General features: G+C 40.2%; 1 protein-coding gene across 3 annotated transcripts in view; it reads right to left on the reverse strand.

Annotated features, from left to right (window-relative positions):
* Positions 1 to 1072: 1072 nt before the first annotated feature.
* LAMA4 (laminin subunit alpha 4) overlaps positions 1073 to 19779 on the reverse strand; it is a 145960-nt gene continuing 127253 nt past the window's right edge. For all 3 annotated transcript variants that reach the window (XM_045499326.1, XM_045499324.1, XM_045499325.1), the window contains 9 exons: positions 19191 to 19344; positions 14126 to 14313; positions 12221 to 12410; positions 11193 to 11348; positions 9460 to 9619; positions 7990 to 8120; positions 6822 to 6915; positions 5910 to 6029; positions 1073 to 1540 (listed from right to left, as the gene is read on the reverse strand). In XM_045499326.1, coding sequence (XP_045355282.1) covers positions 1395 to 1540; positions 5910 to 6029; positions 6822 to 6915; positions 7990 to 8120; positions 9460 to 9619; positions 11193 to 11348; positions 12221 to 12410; positions 14126 to 14313; positions 19191 to 19344 — 1339 coding nt within the window. In that variant the 3' untranslated portion in view covers positions 1073 to 1394. The remainder of the gene's footprint in view (positions 1541 to 5909; positions 6030 to 6821; positions 6916 to 7989; positions 8121 to 9459; positions 9620 to 11192; positions 11349 to 12220; positions 12411 to 14125; positions 14314 to 19190; positions 19345 to 19779) is intronic.

Below are 19779 nucleotides of genomic sequence, written 5' to 3' on the forward strand. Positions count from 1 at the left end.
GGTGACTATCTTTTCATGTATAATTATTTTAGTTTCTGCATTTTAATGTTATACCAGCTGTTCATGCCCATTTTTTCTAGACTTTATGAGTATAGACACCTAAAAAATTATAAAATTTTAGAAATAATACTAATTGTGTTGTAGTTATGTGGGGAAACACTTTTAATAAAAGGACTTCTATACTTGTAAATAGAATTTTATGATTGTGTCATACTTTCTTTGCTGTAATATCCTTCATGATTCTTATAGAACACCCAGTAATAATATCTTACAGAAGCTTCCCCTCATGCTATTTTATTTTTATTTTAAAGAAATAAGGGGGGGGAGTGCCTGGGTGGCTCAGTCAGTTAAGCGTCCAACTCTTGATCTCGGCCCAGGTCACGATCTCAGAGTTCATGAGATAGAGCCCTGTGTCAGGCTCGCACTGATATCATGGAGCCTGCTTGGGATTCTCTCTCCTCCCCTCTCTGCCCCTCCCCTGCTCATGTGCATGTGTTCTCTCTCTCTCTCTCTCTCTCAAAATAAATATTAAAAAATACAGAAATAAGGGGGAAAAGTGGTTTAACTCTTTTTTTCTTATCTAGAAAAAATTATACTTCCATTTTTCTAAAAATTTGTTAGAAATTTACTTTACTTGGGGTGCCTGGGTGGCTCAGTCAGTTAAGCATTTGACTTCGGCCCAGGTCATGATCTCACAGTTCGTGGGTTCAAGCCCTGTGTTGGGTTCTGTGCTGACAGCTTGGAGCCTGGAGCCTGCTTCAGATTCTGTCTCCTCCTCTCTCTGCCCCTCCCCTACTTGTTCTCGGTCTTTGTCTCTTAAAAATAAATATATGTTAAAAAAATAAAAAAAAAAGAAATTTATTTTCTTAAACATTGTAACTGCTATAAACCCCAAATATCCTTGTTATACTGATCAAATGAAAATGCTAAAAGCAAACTTGTCCTCTAATTTTAGATTTTATATAAATTCGTAAATGTTTTCAGGATAAAGAAAAGTATACTTCAGATATTCTGGTGTAATCCAATTCAAAGTATCATCCCTGAAAGAAAGATGAATCTGAGAATCTAGGCATACTTAAAAAAAATGTGTGCCAGTGTTTATTTAGGATCCCTTCTATTTTATTAGAGACAGGAACAGTAATTTCACCAGCAGGAAATAATACAAGTAAGTGTAACTCTCCTTTGATTGTTGTTCATTGGAGACCTTTTGGATCCAAGGTCAGAATCCAAGTAAGAAATTATTAATAAACACCCAGTCCCTGACGATTCATGTAAGTCCTGCTCAACTAGATGAAGGCTCCCACCGGGAGGAAAAGTCGCTATTCCTCCCAGCTGGCTTTGTGTTTCTTTCAGTGCTCTCAAGAACTTCGTAGGGGCAGTTTTGCTCTGCTGCGTCAGGCTGCTGGACAAGAGTTGATGCTCACGGCGCCGCTGACCAGGGCTGCTTTACTGAAGCTCACGGGCCGCCCGTCAATCACAAAGTGACGGATGCAGCCTGTGAAGGGTCTGCTGGGGGCCAAGCGCGGGGTCAGCAGAGACTCTGAAAAAAAGAAAGAAATGAAAACCAAGATTGCAAGTGAGGCATTCCAAGTCCAAATATTACTTGGGCAGAAATATACATAGTAACTGCTCACATCACCAAGATGATTTCCATGTCAAAAATGGAATGTAGTTATAATTGACTCCTTTTCTCAGGAACTTTATCTGCCTTTGAAGAAATATGAACATGTGGTAATTTTAAAGTTTTGCCATGTTTTCCCTGATCAAATTTCTGAGTAGATTTCATTGTCTTCCAGGGCTGAAATCTACCACTTATATATAAAGCTTCAGTAGTGAATTTTCAGGATCTATACTTATTTTTGTGTGATTTAATGAGAAAAGGGAAAGGAATTTTAGCTTCCACACTGTTTTTAGACTTGGTTCATGTTTCTGCTTAATTTGTATCATCACCCTTTGCCTTTAAGCCTCCACATTTTTGCCAAGTTCATAAAATACAATGAGAAAATAATGAATTCATATAAACTAAATTTTAATTTCTGAGCTCAGGGTTTGAGAACTATAAATGGGATAATGATAATTAGACTAGTCTTTGTATGGGCACAGGTGCCCGGTAGAATGCCAGGGGAACCTTCTCCCCTTATCTTAATTAGAGATCTAGAAGAAGCCTTATGCTTATTAATTGTACAGATAAAATTAAATGTGTTGGATGATAGAAGCAATATAATTTAAAGCAATTGAGAGGACTTAGAAATTTCATGGAATTAAAATCCATTTAGTCAAAGCTTATTATTATGAACAAACAGCTATGTGAGCAGTAGCAGATAAGAGACGGAAAACACTTCGAAATCACTAACTCAGGAAGGAACATAAAACAGGACAGCAAATTAAATACCATCAAGCAGCTGTAATAAGTTTTCTAAGCAGTGTAGATTAAGACTGTGCAGAAGCTTTGTACTGAAAATAAATCCTGGAAATAGCATTTCATATTTAGAATAATTATCAAGTTTTAGATTTGGAAGGGGGCTGAGATCAATTCCCTTTGTCTCTAGATTAGTATGACTATATATATTCTTCAAGGCTGCTCAGCGTACTTCATCACCAGAATAAAAATGAGTGAACAGGAAAGACTGTAAGGGGCAGAAACATCTATTTCTTCTACCCATTTTGGAAACTAGTTTTAGAACATGCCTTTTCATTCTGCTCAAGCTTACCACCCTTGGTTTATGGGGAACATCATCTAGAGAAAATAATTCATATAGAAATTATGGTCTGCATAATTCACACAATTTATGGTAGGTAGTGACAATAAAGTGCCCCAGTACCCTAAGTAACTGATTAATAAAATCAACACGGTATTAAGAACATTCCTTGGGTTAAAAGCCTGACTGTGATAGAATAATGCAGGCTTTTCAGTAGAGGAACAGTCAAATCTGTGTGTATGTGTGGATTACATTATTTTAATTAAAAATTTTTTTTAATTTCATTTTTTATTTTTTAAAATTTAATCCAAATTAGCATATAGTGCAACAATGATTTCAGGAGTAGATTCCTTAATGCCCTTTACCTATTTAGCCATTCCCCCTCCCAACAACCCCTCCCGTAACCCTCAATTTGTTCTCCATATTTGTGAGTCTCTTCTGTTTTGTCCCCCTCCCTGTTTTTAAATTATTTTTCTTTCCTTTCCCTTATGTTCATCTGTTTTGTCTCTTAAAGTCCTCATATGAGTGAAGTCATACGATTTTTGTCTTTCTCTGACTGACTAATTTCACTTAGCATAATACCCTCTAGTTCCATCCATGTAGTTGCAAATGGCAAGATTTCATTCTTTTTGATTGCCGAGTAATACTCCATTGTATATACATACCACATCTTCTTTATCCATTCATCCATCGATGGACATGTGGGTTCTTTCCATACTTTGGCTATTGTTGATAGTGCTGCTATAAACATGGGAGTGCATATGTCCCTTCAAAACAGCACACCTGTATCCCATGGATAAATGCCTAGTAGTGCAATTGCTGGGTCGTAGGGTAGTTCTATTTTTAGTTTTTTGAGGAATCTCCGTACTGTTTTCCAGAGTGTCTGTAGCAGCTTCCATTCCCATAATTTTTTTTAATTTCTAATTTTGAGTTTTAAATTATACAATAAAATTGACTTTGGGGAATATAGTTCATTAAATGCATTAACTTTTTATTGATAGAAATAGTGTTATCAGGGTTCTGCATGATAGAAGAGAACTGGTTGGAATTCCAATAGGATTCCAAATAAGAGGTTTATTTATGCCTTAATTTCCTTTAGTTATTCTTTTTCATGCCTTGGTTTCTGATGTGATTTTAGTGGAATTAATGTTGAACAGCTCAGTGTGATGTAATTAATGACATTCAGCTTAAATTATAATTGCTTTCGTTCTAGCCTTGCTGGCACGTTTCCTAGATGGAATTAAAAGCTATAATGGTGCAGTGGGCTGGTGGTTAGCTCCCCCTGGCCCACTAGTTCCTGTGTGCGGGCTCCTTAGCTGAAATTTGTTGTTCATTATATGCCTCAGGCAGGCTGAGTCTGGCTTCAGGTCCACCTTTCCCACCCAGCCTATGGAGCTTAGCAGCTCTTGTAGTGGGAGATGATGGCAGTGTGTAATGCTGGGATCACACTCTGAAAACAGACAAAAATCAAGGAGAAATACTTGTTTGAATGACAGAGTAAAGCACTTTGGTGCAAAGGAAAGAGCAAATACTGTCAGTTCCATGAAGGAGGGCCGTGCTTGTTTTGTCCTTCTCTGGGAGCCCAGCACAGTGCTTAGTAGACCGTAAATGTTTGTTTTGTGTTGGATGAAGTCACGGTCCCTAGCAGCAAGGAGTATACTATTGAAGTTCAACAATAGTCTGTGGTTAAGTGTTACAAAAGGGATATGTAAATGTAGCACATTCTAGGAAGAGCAGGGCATGTGTGTGTAAGTAGAGGTCTGAGCTGAGTCCTAAAGGTCAATAAGGGGTTAAATTGGGAAAAGAGTGGGAGAAGTTGTTCCTCCAAACTGTATGGGGGGGAGGGAAGCAAGAACATTTCCCTGTGTGCTATTAAAGGCCCGGAGCAAGGAGAGCATCGCTGAGCATTCAGAAAACTGTAAGTCTCAGAAGGTGTGGAGAGACCCCAGAGGCAGGGGTAAGGAGGGGCCAGAGGATCAAGGGCCTTGCTAAATTTGGTGTCGCATGCTCTTGGGAACGTGTGAAATATTTTAAACCACGTTGTGGTTTCCAGGAAGAAGGCAATGTACAGAAACAGAAGAATCGACACTTCTTATGTACTGCCTGCAGGAAGTTCAGTGGTGGCCTTTGCCAGAATCCCTTTGAGAACCGCGGCCCGGAGCCAGAGGAGAGGGCTGGGGAATGGAGATGGGCGCGGAGAGTGGACGTAAAGAAGAGGAAGGTCTCAACTCTTTCATCAGTGAGTTACTGTTATTGTCAATACTAGTATTTGAAAAATTCGTGTTACAAAGCAGAGGAGTGCTTTGATGGTATGATTTTGTGACTACCCAGTGTCAGGTGCTTAATTTTATCTGTGTTTTCTCTCTCTTTTTTTTTTCCCTCTCACTCTCTGCATTAAAGTATTACTTGCCTTTACATGGGTCAGTCTAAAATAATCTAGATAGGACACAAGGAAAAACCATGTTAAGTTTTTCCTGAAAATCTCTACCAAATTCCAGATGTAAAAGCTGGGGTTTCTCCTTATCTCTCTCTCTCTCTCTCTTTAGCTTTAACATTCATTTTTTTTCCAAGTTAGTTAAATGTGTGAAACAAACACTTTCAATAGGTCATGGTCCCTGCTCCGGAGGTTTAAAACAATTGTGGGGGGTCCATGAGAGTCCTTCTGTGACCATCCTGGATTGTACCAGCAGCAATGTTACTGATGATGTTTGCAGGATGGCAGCTGGGAACCTCTCTTTGGGACTGTCACTACATAGGGACAAAAGAACTTATGGTCTGCAGCTGTTTTCACAATTCAGACTAATCTTGGACAAGGAGAACTGTGTATTTCTCAGTAAGAAAGAACTTCTTAGTAAGGAAGGGAAGTAATTACCAGGAAACTTTTAGTCCCCCAAGATTCTCAGATCTTAGAGCAGTATTCGTAAATGGGTTTTCTTTGTGTTAGAGAAAAAAGTAGGGTGTGTGTTTCACTATGTGGATCGGAGAAACGGAAAAGAGAAAAAAAATAGCATATATAGCAAAGGGAGAGTAATATCTACAAGGTAGGAGTCTGGAGCGTAGTTCTATACTTGTTCCTATGAAAGGACATTGTATATAAAATCCTTGGAGGTGAATTAGGAAAACATATGGCTCAATAATTAATACTATAATAATAATGAGAACGTACTGTTTTTTGGATTTGGAAACTTGTCCCTTTTAAATAACTCTTACCTGGAACACCTCCAACAAATACAGGCTCCCTGTGATCAACTGGTTTTGGATTCAGGGGTCCAACCACGTGGTTGACTTCGGAGTCTACATCCAACTGAACCACATTTGAATCTCTAATAACTGAAATACAGGGAAAAGACTGGTCAAAAACGACACTGGAATGATTAATCTTCACACGAAGGGGACTCATTTATAACAGCAATGGCTTATATTTGTTCCAGAATAAACCTCACACTTTCTTCTATATCATTGTAAACTTCAACGTCTAACGGAGCAATCACTGTAACATTTTCCTGTGAAAGGGAGAATATTTTTTTTTTTTAATTTTTTTTTCAACGTTTATTTATTTTTGGGACAGAGAGAGACAGAGCATGAATGGGGGAGGTGCAGAGAGAGAGGGAGACACAGAATCGGAAACAGGCTCCAGGCTCCGAGCCATCAGCCCAGAGCCCGACGCGGGGCTCGAACTCACGGACCGCGAGATCGTGACCTGGCTGAAGTCGGACGCTTAACCGACTGCGCCACCCAGGCGCCCCTTTTTTTTTCTTTTTTTTTTTTTTAAATTTTTTATTTTATTTTATTTTTTATTTTTTTATTTATTTATTTATTTATTTTTTTGAAAGGGAGAATATTTAGGATACTTTTTCTCCTACTTTTCTTTTGCTCCATAAATTGTGCATTATTTAAACAACCCCTTAAGACCGTTTTGGCAGTTTTCAAATGTTCAAATCACGTGTGGATTCAATATATACGGTAACATGTGATTTTTTTTTTCTTGGCCACGTTTAGACTGTCATCCATTCCCTATCTTATCATATGAGTTGTAGTCTAAGTTCTCCCAAGCCATCACTCCACACATGGGAGTGTAGGCTCTCTTTACAAAGGAAGCCCAGGACACTCCGTTTTCCTCACCTGTAATTCTGTGCCATCTGCCATCACAGAGACTCTGCTTGGGTGTTACTGAGGTGGAAAAGTCTCGGATGCCATTGTTGACTTTCACTATGACCTGCAAAAGACAGGGAACGTTATTATATAATTTCATCTCTCCTTCTCCTGATAAAACTAGATTTCTTAAATTCACCACATGCAAACGATTAGCTTTGCACTGTGAACACAAGGGGTCACTCTCTGGTAGGCTATAGAGAGTAAACTGCTCCTAGGAGAGGACAAAATCATGACACAGGAGAGAAGCTGGGGGAGAGGGACAAGGAGATAATAGCATAAATTCCTTTAATTTCAAAAGACGGAATGCGTTCTGCAAAGCAGGTTATGGTATTGGTGGAGCCAGACTGCCTGGGTTCGTACCCGGTGCCCCAGTCACCTCACTCTGTGCCTCTGTTTCCTCATTTGTAAAACCTACCTCACAGAGCCACTGGGCGGGGGGGGGGGGGGGGGGGGTGGGTGAATGAGTTAGTCCATATGAAACATTTAGAACAGTTCCTGACACACAGTAAGTGCCATATAAGGATTTTATCATCATATGGTTTACCAGTACCAGAATTAAAAAAAAAATCAGTTCTGTTAAGTTAGGGACATAAATGAAAATATGCTGCTTTTTCTTTAATATTTATTCAAACACTTTCATGAATGTTCTTTAGTCATACTTTTTAAGGATGAAAGTGGTGCTTAACTATAACAATTTTTTGATTTCTGGCAATTGAAAAGAATATATATGTTTATGTACATATATGCACATATACACATCTGGTTATGCACATATATTGTAGAGAGAAAGATGCTTTAGAGTTCATTTTGACAGCTGGGTATGTTTGCTGCTCTCGTTTGTTGTAAAAATGCTTTCTTTTATTATAATCTTTTAATTCCATTTTGTTGATGATTTTTTTTTTTTTTAGCTTTGTCACATTTTCATGGCTCTTTGCTCTAATCAAATCAGTTCCCAACTATGAGTCTGAATCTAAGTACTGCCTGCATTTAAATTCCACGTATAGCTTCCCTATTGGGTTTTCTTTTTTTCCACTTAGGAAAGATTGATGAACTAATTCTGTGACATAAATCTGCTTCAGATCTAGAATCCAAGGTCAAAGGAGATGGTCTATTAAAACAACGTTTCCCACACTACCTGCCCCTTTTTCATGTGAACATTTAGGTACTCTCCGCTGACACTGTGGCCATGAACGAGGGTTCCGGAACTGCTTCTGGGACGGACTTCAAATGCAATCTCAAACTTCAGTCCAATATTGAAAGACTCATCTGTGGAGAGAAACGTTAGCTCTCAAAAGCAGCCACCTAAATTTTGCAACCATGGTGTGATTTTGTAATTATGTATTTTTATACCTGTTTTTGAAAGTTTGGCAGATTTTTCAATCGGTAAAGCAGAAAGTGGTATCTCCCATGTCAGACACACGGTGGCAAGCCCCATGGGGTCCGAGATAACTAGCACCCCACTCCTGCTGTTTGGCGTGGGGTGTGGGCTGGGGGCAGCATGTGGAAAAGGCACCATGGCTGTGGGAACTCAGTGGAGGAGAAACTGATTCCGGCCAGCGGGACCACTTAACGCTTCCAAGTGAGGAGGAGAAAAGAGCAACCTGGGCAGAGGAAGCGGTCTGGACACGAGTACAGAGCCTGGGACATTTGGGGAGCCCTGTGGAGGCCAGGGTGGCTGGGCTGTCCCCTGCAAGGGTAGAGGGAGGCCTGGCGAGTGGGGAGCCCTGGGGGGGGGGGGGAAGGGCGCTAGAACTCACGCAGGGAAGGTTGCCTTTATTTTGCTCAGGGGAGTGGACTTGATCAGGTCTGTATTTTAAAATAAGTTTTAATAAAGGTAACTGCTACCAGGACTGCAGAGCACTTCAGAGGAAAGGAAACGTGAGAGCAGTAGAAGGAGTTAGGAGCTGCTGTTGCAGCGATGCAAGAAAATGAACTCTTTTTGAGAACGTCCGAGCTCACTCCAAGACCTGCACTTGGCTGCACTGCCATGCCTAATGTTTGCTCTATGGAATATTTGTTGGGGTGGCTTGGATGGTGATTGCATGTAGTCTGTTAGGGCTTTATGTATTTATTTTCAGAACTATCACGTTCCATCCCTCGGCACAGGTACCGACATACTGGAGGTATACAATAAAAACTTGGTTCAGTGAATGACAGAGTAATAGGTGAGGAGACTAAAAATCCAGACATAAAATTTCTGAAGGGTGGGGATGCAGGGCAAAGGGAGGAAGTGGAACTTCCTTTGGTAGGGACAACGGGTCATGCTAAGAGGCAGCAGAGAAGGACGAGAGCAGGGTGGCTAAGAGTTGACCCAGGTTAGACCACAGAGCAGCACAGGAAATTCTAAAAGAGCCCAGATGGTCTACATCAGAGTTGTGGCAGCTGTGGAGAAGCTCTGGTCAGGGGAAGCAAACAGGGACGGACGTACAGGACCGGTCTGGCATGGCAGGAGGCGAGAAAGGCGATTCTTGTGAAAAGAAGCCATTTCCTAGGGCTGAGTGAGTTTGGCATTCTGAAGTTTTAACTCTGAGCCCAAGATCCCTGTCAGCCACCTCCAGGAGAGAAGGGTTTCATGATTCATGTTCTGCGCGGAAGTCGCTGTTACCTAGAACCACGTATCCTCCTTCTGTTGAAAAGTACGTTCCCATTTCCATCGGACCTTCAAAACAAGGAGTCACGCTAAATGTCTGAGATGCAGAGGTGATCGAGGCCCCGTTGAGCTGAAGATTGCTGAGGCAGCCGCTGAAACTGTAGACTGAGTTTATCTGAGAGAAGAAGACATTCCTTAAAATCTAGTTTCTCAACACTCACAGGTGCACCAAAGGGAAACAAAAGGAAGGGACTCGAGTCCCGAGAGAAATGAAGCAGTTCCTCGTCGTGTTATCTTAGCTATCTGAAGGATCAGTTGTTTTCCAGGGAGTAGCTTCTCAACTGGTTCTTTGAAGCCGGGATTTTGTATTTGAGACTGTCAGCCTGCAGTAATTAGCTATGAAAATTTTTACATACGCTATGACAAAATAAATTGCGGCTTTGGCTTTCAAGTTAAATATTAGAAGGATCCTAGTTTGTTTTCCTTCAAGGATGACAGCTGGCCCAAGATCACCTGATGCTGATGAGGGCAAGCAAAATTCTTTTTTTTTTTTAAGTTTATTTATTTTGAGAGAGAGAGAGAGAGAGAGAGAGAGAGAATGAGTTGGGGGGGGGGGTGGGGCAGGGGGAGAGCGAGAATCCCAAGCAGGCTCCAAACTGTCAGCGTGGAGCCCAAAGTGGGGCTTGAACCCACAAATCATGAGTTCATAACCTGGGCCAAAGTCAGATGCTTAACCACCTGTGCCACCCAGGTGCCCCACAGCTAACAAAGTTCTTAAACTGTTAAGTCTACCATGGTTAAATAAGCTGCAGAAAGCTTGCATTTCTGGCTTCATTACCTGATCTTGTGGTTGAGCATTTATCACACCTCAGGACCTGAAACTTGGGCCACTTTGGGCAGCTGATTTTATATTGCTTTGGAAACCTTACTTTTAAAGGGATTGTCATGAAATTGGGGCTAGTTGCCTAAAATCTAATTATAACACAAGCTCCCCCCTTGTTTTGCTTTATCCACATATATTAAGGAATCTTAGAAATGCATTAATCTTTTGTGCAAAAGTCAAATCTGTATTTGTTAAGAAAAAAATTAGCCTTTTGATACATCCCCTTTATTGCTAAATATTTTTGTACAGGTGCAATTTTAACTTTTAAAATATAAAAATAACATGTTTTTTACTATACCCCTGCTTTTCTGCAGGAGTAACCACACTTCCTTCCACATTTACAAATTGCGTGTGCATGTGTGTCTGTGTGTATGTGTGTGTGTAGGAAACAAAAATGAAATCGTAGTTTACATAATGGCCCAATGGCCCAAAAGTTTTTTGTCACTCAATAATATATAATGGAATGACCTTCCTTCCTCCCTCCCATTCTCTCTCTCTCCCTTTCTTTCTCCTTTTCCCTTTCTTTCTTTCTTTCTTTCTTTCTTTCTTTCTTTCTTTCTTCCTAAAAGCATGGGTACTTGCTGAACAACCAACCGTCTCCGTGAGGCATAACTTTTCATGACAGCTTATATACCTCTGAAACTTTTTCATCTCCCCTCTACCATAGAATCAAAAGATCACTCCTGACTTTGTAATGCCAGAGGCAAGACAGACACCCCCTGGGACAGTCCTCACTTTGATAGCCTATATCCAGTGAAACTCCAGTTTCACTCTTGCCAGTTGGCTGATTGTAAAACGAGGGCCTAGATTAAATAATCTTCCAGCTCTATAGGTCAGTGGCTCTACCTGGTCATGCCTAGCTTACCTGGACATTTTTCACAGCCCTTCCAGGAGCCACACCTCCTAAATAAATAGGACCCTTTATTTTCCAGGCAGCTCCAGTAGGAGGAAGACTCTCTTCTAGGACTCGGAGGCCATCAATTATCAGTCGGCCACTGCTCTTTTCCCGAATAAATATCACCTGATGGAGAGAAAGAAAAGACCACATCTCAAGTATATCCCAAGATTGGGGGGGAAGGCTGGGTTGCCTCTTCTACCTTTGGTGTTACAGCACTGTGGGAAATCTGCAGAGGTTCTTTAAAATAGTGAGGAGGGCACCTGTTGGGATGAGCCCTGGGTGTTGTATGGAACCCAATTTGACGATAAAGTTCATATTAAAAAAAATGATACCATTGAGAAAAAAAATAAAATACTGGTCCTTTCTCTGAAGGTTGAGGGTTTAGTTTTTTCCTTTAAAGCTTGATTTAAAGCGACAGGCTGAATTTCTGAATACAGCTTATACATATTTAGTAGAGTTCTCGACGAAGCTCTTCCCCGCTGACCAGCCCACTTGCTTTCTCCCTCTCCTAAACTTATTGCAATTAATTGTCATGCATCTTACATTTCTTACTCTTTCCATTACATAACATTGATTTGCTCCAATATTTAGATAGTCTCCCAGTGGTTATTCTATCTTCCTAACTAAGCGATTTACTCTTCGCTTTGTATCTTCCACAGCTTAGCCTATAAAAGACACTCAGCAATTGCTGTTAAAATTGAGAAACTTACAGGCAGTGGGAAAGAAACAAGTGAAAATTCATTAGAAATTAAACTTCAGTTTATGTTTGCCATTGGTCCTTTGGTGAAAATAATTACACTAAAAAATTACACTCATTTTAATAATATGCTTCAAGATTTTTATAAGGAATTTTAAAAAGTTTTCAAAATTGAACTCTGAGCACATGGCAATAGAATTTTAAAATGGGTATTTCTAGAGAGACCACTAGGGCTTTAATGTCAGTCCATTTGACAATGGTGAATATTTGCTCATAATATTCTCAGCCTTCAACTCACATCATGCCACACTCCATCATTGTATTTCTCTTGGCTTCTAATCTTCAGTTTCTTGTGGCCAACATTAAACATGAAAACCAAGCGGCCATGGGCTAAGAATAGAGTCATGAAGTCATTCTCTTCTTGATCTGAGACATAGAAAATCATCCCATGGGAGGAACGAGTTTTCAGACGAATGGAAAACTGAGATCTGGTAAAGGAAAAGAAAAAGCTTACTATCTGTAAAATGAGACTGACGGTGATCTCTAGTTTCCCCACAGAAACAGAGTGTAAGGAAGAATGAGTAGCCATTCTATCAAATCCTAAGCATCATTACTTCTAATTATACCTTAGTACTAATTAATGGATATTGGGAAAGCGTGATTAACTCAAAAAATGTAAATCTTTCCCTGTTTCTTTATACGGCAGGGCTACATTCTACATTTAAGGAAGCATTGTTTCACTTATGGATCAGAATGTGTCTTACTTTGAAAATGTGGTTGCATCGAGTTCATTCACATGGACAAAAAATGCTAGTCAGGAATTAATGTGCATATAAAAATTTGCACAGAAACAATATCATTTGTGTAATATCTAAAATACAGATTCATTTTCTATTTCCCAGTAAAAATGAATCAATAGATATCACCTGTTAAAAACAGTCACCAGAATGTGTAGGAATTAAACAAAACTTTCTAGACATTTGTCTCCAGGCCAGATAGATAAGATACATTTATTAGGCTAATTTCTAGTTTGATTTAACTCTAAATTCTTCCCAATGAACATAAAATACTGATACTGCCTATTAGGGAGACAGCAAGTTAGAAGGCAGCAGAGGTTTCTTTTTGAATGCATTGCTTCTATGAAGGTTTGAAAGGGATATAAGACCTATATAAGGATATTTGGGTACTAACACTAAAGAAGTCTTTATTTATTTTATTTATTTATTTATTTTTTAACATTTTATTTATTTTTGAGACAGAGAGAGACAGAGCATGAACAGGGGAGGGGCAGAGAGAGAGAGGGAGACACAGAATCGGAAACAGGCTCCAGGCTCTGAGCCATCAGCCCAGAGCCCGACGCGGGGCTCGAACTCACGGACCGCGAGATCGTGACCTGAGCTGAAGTCGGACGCTTAACTGACTGAGCCACCCAGGCGCCCCTAAAGAAGTCTTTAAAAGTACTCAGTAACCTGGAGATTTGCAGAATACTGGGAAGAGATGCTGGGCTTTTCAGATAGCATGAGGGTTAGTGGAGATACAGTGGTTTTGTGTCTTCAGTGTCTTTCCTTATTAACCTTCCAGTAGTTCAGAGACACCCCCACTTTCAATCTGAAAGCGATTTCTATGGGGGAAGGAAGGTAATATCAAGGTTAGAAGATGAGTCATTTGAAATTTGCCCCATGTTTCTTTCTCTGATTATCTTTCTTTTTTATTTATTTATTTATTTATTTATTTATTTTCAACGTTTATTTATTTTTGGGACAGAGAGAGACAGAGCACGAATGGGGGAGGCGCAGAGAGAGAGGGAGACACAGAATCGGAAACAGGCTCCAGGCTCCGAGCCATCAGCCCAGAGCCCGACGCGGGACTCGAACTCACGGACCGCGAGATCGTGACCTGGCCGAAGTCGGACGCTTAACCGACTGCGCCACCCAGGCGCCCCTTATCTTTCTTTTTTGATACAATGCAGCCAACTCCTAGGAGAATGCTGCCGTTTGCATCTTACTTTTGGGAAGAAAGTCACATAGAATGTAATTTATTGGGCAGCATGAATCATGTACTATGTGGCATTATTTTGATGATAAAACAATAGGATTAAGGTGGCACAGAAAGGAAAGATCGTAAGAAAAAGATGGCTATGGCAAACAAGGATGAAGTCCAGCCATAGCATTAAGTTTCTGGAAGGGACAGTGTGTTACTTTACTTTTCACCAAAATCTCCTTTTAAGTGTTCAAACTCTTGGCGGCTGTTGGCGGTCCCTCCATACTGATAGGCGTGCTCTATTGCTCTAGGACTGTTGGAAAGGTGGCAGTAGGAATCTCTTGGAGCATTCCGCTCTGGGAACTTCAGGCTGGCAGGATCCCCTGAAGGCGCATCTTTACTTTTTTCTCCCTATAAGAATAGGAAATAAATCATATTAAGGACTAAAAGTGACATACTAGCAGCAAAAGTTCATTTGTGATTTCTTTATTGTTAATCATCATCATCATCATCATCATAACAAAATAGGAAGGAAAATGTGTACTATTTGTGGATCTTCCATTCATCAAATAGTAGGCCCCTCTCTTTCCTTAAGCAAATGATAGCAGTAGCTGTGGCATTAAAAACAACCAACACCACAACGCAGCATATTAACAAATCCAAAATTCTAGTCTGTGATGGTAAAGTAGAGCTAACCTGAAGCTACAGAGGTAACTGGCTGTAGCATTTAAATTAAATGCACATCTTAACGAATGGTGGAAAAGGGAAATATTGACAATAAAAGAATGCTGAGAGAATCGATCAATAAAGGCCTCAAATCATAGACAACGATATTTCTTTAACACACAGATTATTATTTATGCACGCTGTGCAAAAAGTTAACATACTCAGTAACACCAACATATCTAAGAGCATTTTTGGTGATGAGATACGTAGTAAATGTTTATGCGACAAGGTATAGAGCAATACTTAAAAATTACTTTGTGCTCTTAAATTGCGCTGTTGATTTTAAAATTTAGAGCTTTGAGACTACAGGCTAATATGGAATGGTTGTCTAGTCTTAGTTTCTGAAGCAAAATTAAAGTAAATGAAAATAAATCTGATCAGACATTTATTCATTTACTCCAGCAATGTTTATTGAAGACCTAATAGGTAGAAATGACCTGGAAGGAAATGAGTGATTCTGCATGCCCTCCGCGGGCAGTGTGTGGTGTGGAAGAGAAAGGTGAGTGGGAAATGGCTCCTTTTTTTTTTTTTAAGGAACTGAAAATTGATTTGAAAAAGCAGACACTTAGATAGCAAAGTGGAAGACAGGCTGTTGCCAGATGGAAAGGACTTTAGATGACTGGCTGGAGGATGGGGTTTTGTTTTTCGGGAGCGTGGGGGTGAGTGGTCGGTGGGGGTTTGGGGACCCTCCACTCTGGTTCCTCCTTCTTTCCATTCCTATGGAGAGGATCTCGCTATCTCAGTCTGTGCATCCACTTAGCTATGGGAAGAGAACAACTGTGAATCAACTACAGGGGTCAGCAAAGCAATGGACTATCGGACTATGACGGTCTCAAGTTACCAGCCCTGCCTTTTTCTGCTTCAGTGTGGGAACACATAGACTAGGCTCTGTCTCTTGTCAGCTGCAAAAATTAATAAACTCTGGTTATTAATCTGGCAACCAAATACTCTAAATCCTCTGTAGATATATGCTCTGAATAATAATAATAATAAGCAATAAAGAAGACAAGTATAACTTAATTACTTCATTACCATATAATACAGAGTCTCAGTTTACTATCTTAAAATAGCTGTATGTGTGGGGAACCTGAACCCGCTAGACTTTGACTACACTACTGTAATTTTTTTCTCTGAGGGTCTATTTCAATTCACTAAGTTTCTTTTGTTTCAGATAACAGCCAAAGTATTCGAGCTACTTAAGAAAAAGGACGGTAATGTGTTATAGGGATATAGAAGTATCTTAACACAATCCCAGAGAAGATAGTACAGTATAGCAGGGTCCTACCACAGGCAAGAACCAGGAATTGGAAAACCAGGCAGAATCAAGGCACTTCTTTTCCAAATGTTTCTGGTATCTCAGCTTTGTTTTTCTCAGACTGCTTTCATTTTTCTTTCTCTGCAGGACAGTTTTCTGCCTTTCCTCTTTCTATAAAGCAGCTTTCTTTCTTGTGCATGATTAATATAGAGTTATTCCATGTTTTCTATTCAATGACCAGCCTAGACAGGTGTCTCCGGGTTCTAAGTTTCTAAGGAAAGGAATCTGACAGCCCAGCTTAGTTCACATAATCTACCCTGGTCCAAACACCTACATCCAGGTAGATGAGGTCACATACTTAATATACTGGGTTGCCCTGTGTGTAGGGATCAATTCTCTGGAATGTTGGCCAATACTCCAGAATTGATGTCTGATATATAAAATCTTCATTATCACACTAAACACCACCTGAGAAACTATGTTCCCAATTAAATTTAAAAACATAAAGATTATGAAAAATTTTCAGGATAGAACATAGGCAGTAAGACAGGTATTCTTATGTACCCATGGGGGAGTATAAATCGCTGTTCCTGTTTTGGAAACTAGTTTGACTTGACCCAATAAGTCTACCTCTAAGAATATTTCATAGAAGTTTATTCAGCAATAAAATCAAAGATTAATGTACCATGATATTCACCCATAAATGAAGACAACTAGAAAGTACTGAAGTCTATTAATGGTTAAATAAATTATAACATATTCATAAAATGGACTATTAGGAAGTTACTGTGAAAATAAGTTGTTAGAAGCCCAAATTGCTATGAGTTGGCCTTGATAAAAAATTAAACCGAAGGCCACAAGCTTTTCTTGGTAGGTATTTAAGAAGCTATTGATACAAGGGTAAATATGAGAGAAGATTAGCAAACATTTGGCATTCTAATATAAGTGGAATCTAAAGTGCTTCTGTATCTGTTATTCTGAAGCTGAATTTCTAAGACTTTTTACAAGAAAGGCTAAGAGGTTTCCTATACTATTGAAGTTTGTGTCAATAGTTCCAAGGTCTGTTTATTATACCCTTGAGACTATGAGTATTTGTTAGGAAACTACATTTGATGGACAGCTTCAAATAGAAAACTGTATTCATTTAAAGGGGTTGGGTGTATGCCATAGAAGGTTGGTTTTCCTCATCAGCCTGTATTAACCTATTGCATAGGATCCACTGACCCGTGCTCAAGTCCCAGCTGAACAATTTCAGGATAAACATTTTAGCATCACTGTGACAAGGTGACAGAAGTATTTCATCGGAGCCTCATAGTCTCCTCTGAAGACTCCTTTATATTATCTTCTAGTAAAAGCCTTCATAAAAGTCAATGAAATTATTTCTCTTCCTGAATCACTTAAAAAAGTCTTCTGTGCGAAATTCAGGAAAGGATCCTGAAAAAATACTAACTTTGGATTATACATAAATGAAATTATTCTATTTACATTGATAAATCATGTGTGAACCAAGGAGAAGTTGCATGGGGGTTCTGAAAAGTGGTCCATGCCAGCTGAAATCTACAGGGAAGTGCTCAAGGTATAACGGCCAGTGCAAAACCATCAGAAGCGAGAAGCTGGAGGGTGGGGCGATGCTTTCCTCTTGCTGATGGCTCGGAAGCCAGTCTTGGAGAGAAATCAGTTCTTCCTCTAAAAGATGCTCAGCCTCACTAGCATTCAAGGAAATGCAGATTAAAACCACAATGAGATGCCATATCTGTCCGTTAGATTGGCAAAATTATAAAAATTTGATCACATCCAGTGTTAGTTATTGTGAAAGACAATAGGTTCTTTCGAGTGCTGTTTGTGGGAGTAAAATAATCTCATTATTGAGAACGCACATTCCCTTAAGCCAACCAATCCCACTTTTAGGAACTGGTCCTCCAGACACATTCTCAAGGCTCTGTAGAGATATAACAGCTAATATTCACTGAATGTTTGCTCTATGCCAGGCATTGTGCCAGGGCTTTTCATGGACCAACTCATTTAATCTTTGTAACAACCCTATGATGTAGATCGCTAAATATTTCTTGAACACCTATTATGTGAATTGTTCTAGGCTCTTAAGACACATCAGTGAACAACAACAAAAAAGGAAGCTTGCAGTCTAGCAGAGGAAGCAGAGAGTAAATAGTAAACATAATACAGTCACTAAATAAATTAAAATGACAAAAGTGCTATGGAAAAAAGGACAACTAGGAGAGGCAAAGGAGGTAGGTAGTACCAGTGGAAGGCAAAAGGCAGCTGGTATGAAATAGGGGGTTAAGGCAGGCCTCCCTGAACAAATGAAAAGTGGGCAATCCTGGAGGGAGTTGTTCGTGCAGCTATTTCGGGGAAGAGTGTCCAGGCGGAAAGACTTTCCTGCAGCAGTGCGCATGGCTCGTTCTAGTGCGGGCAGGAGAGTGAGTGAGGGAAAGGGGCCTGGATGGTATAGAGCCTCTTCAGACATCATAGGGCCTGGAGCTTTTGCTCTGAGTGCAGTTGGGGGTGGGGGGGACTTTGAGCAGGAGAGTGACACTATATGACATATTTATAAGCATGCGGCTGTTGTGCCGAGGATAGAGCATCAGAGAAGTGGATGGAAGCAGAGAGGGCTGTTGGGAGCCTATGGCTCAAATGGGAGACGATGGTGGCTTGGACCGGGTTGGGGTGGGGGAGGAGTGGCACCCGAGTGCATTGTTAAAACTGGGCCAGGAAGATGGGTGGGGAGGATTAGCTTGAAAGAATGGGAAGGACTTAGGAGTTTCATCTGCAATGAAGGCACCTAATGTACGTGCTGGAAGTAAATGAACGAGAAAGAACAGTAGTCAGGGGATGCAGTTTAAGAACTCAAAAGATTTCGATGATGCAGCAGGATCAGGCGATGGCACAGATCAACCGTGCCTGTGGGTGGTTGAAGTGAAGGTCAAGGAAGGAGGAAAACAGGATAAGATCAGAAACTTTAATGAGATCCAAGACTGTGGCAGAAGCCCAAGATTGCTACACCAAAGCAAATGGTAAGGAGAATTACAGTATTAAGTAACGAGCAATTTTAACCCCAGCAATGAGAAGCAGTTGGAAGTACACAGTAAAAGCCGATTCAAAATGTTTCTTTGGGAGCAAAGATTGAGACACCAAAGCTGGTAAACAATAATACGGGGTGCTAGAAGAATCCTACCTTTCATAGGCGCACAGTTGCAAACTGGAGGAAATTTTATAAAGCATCAGTGTCTAGCATTGTGTGCATGGAATACGAGGGCAGCTGAGGATTTGGCACGGCATTGTCTTTTACCTTTTTATTCTGACTTGGTTTGGGCTTTGAGGAATTTTTGCCTTTTTTGTAAAGGAGGAACAATGGCGAAGACTCAATAGGACACGCATACAGAGAAGTGTGGACCTTTTCAGAGTACCGCTGAAAATCTTCTACCTCCACATCTCTATCCAACCTACACAACAGATGGAAAAAAAACCTTAAAATACTGTTCCGAATTACGCGATGGAAATTATGGAAGTGAAAGTCCTTTGGCAATTAAAATGTGTGCGTGTGTGTGTGTGTGTGTGTGTGTGTGTGTGTGTGATGGGTCCTTCTTTATCAACCACAGTCTTCCTCAGAAACCTTTACCCAATCGTGTAACAAGGAATGGATGATTGTGCCTGCCACTAGCACATTCTGACAGATGAACATCTTTTCTCTCATCACACTGGGTGATTGGTACTGCCTCTGTGTTACTAGATCTGTATTAAGTTTCTCCCTTGCCTGTTCTTGTAGTCAGGGAGCCCTTATTGTCTTTGTTAAGGACCCAGATTAATGTCTTTGTTTAAAGTTAAGGAGACTTTCTGAAACTTCTAACAAGGATTTGGGTATGTTGCTCTGTACTACA

The sequence above is a fragment of the Leopardus geoffroyi genome, chromosome B2, assembly GCF_018350155.1.
Source record: "Leopardus geoffroyi isolate Oge1 chromosome B2, O.geoffroyi_Oge1_pat1.0, whole genome shotgun sequence".
Classification (NCBI taxonomy): Eukaryota; Metazoa; Chordata; class Mammalia; order Carnivora; family Felidae; genus Leopardus; species Leopardus geoffroyi.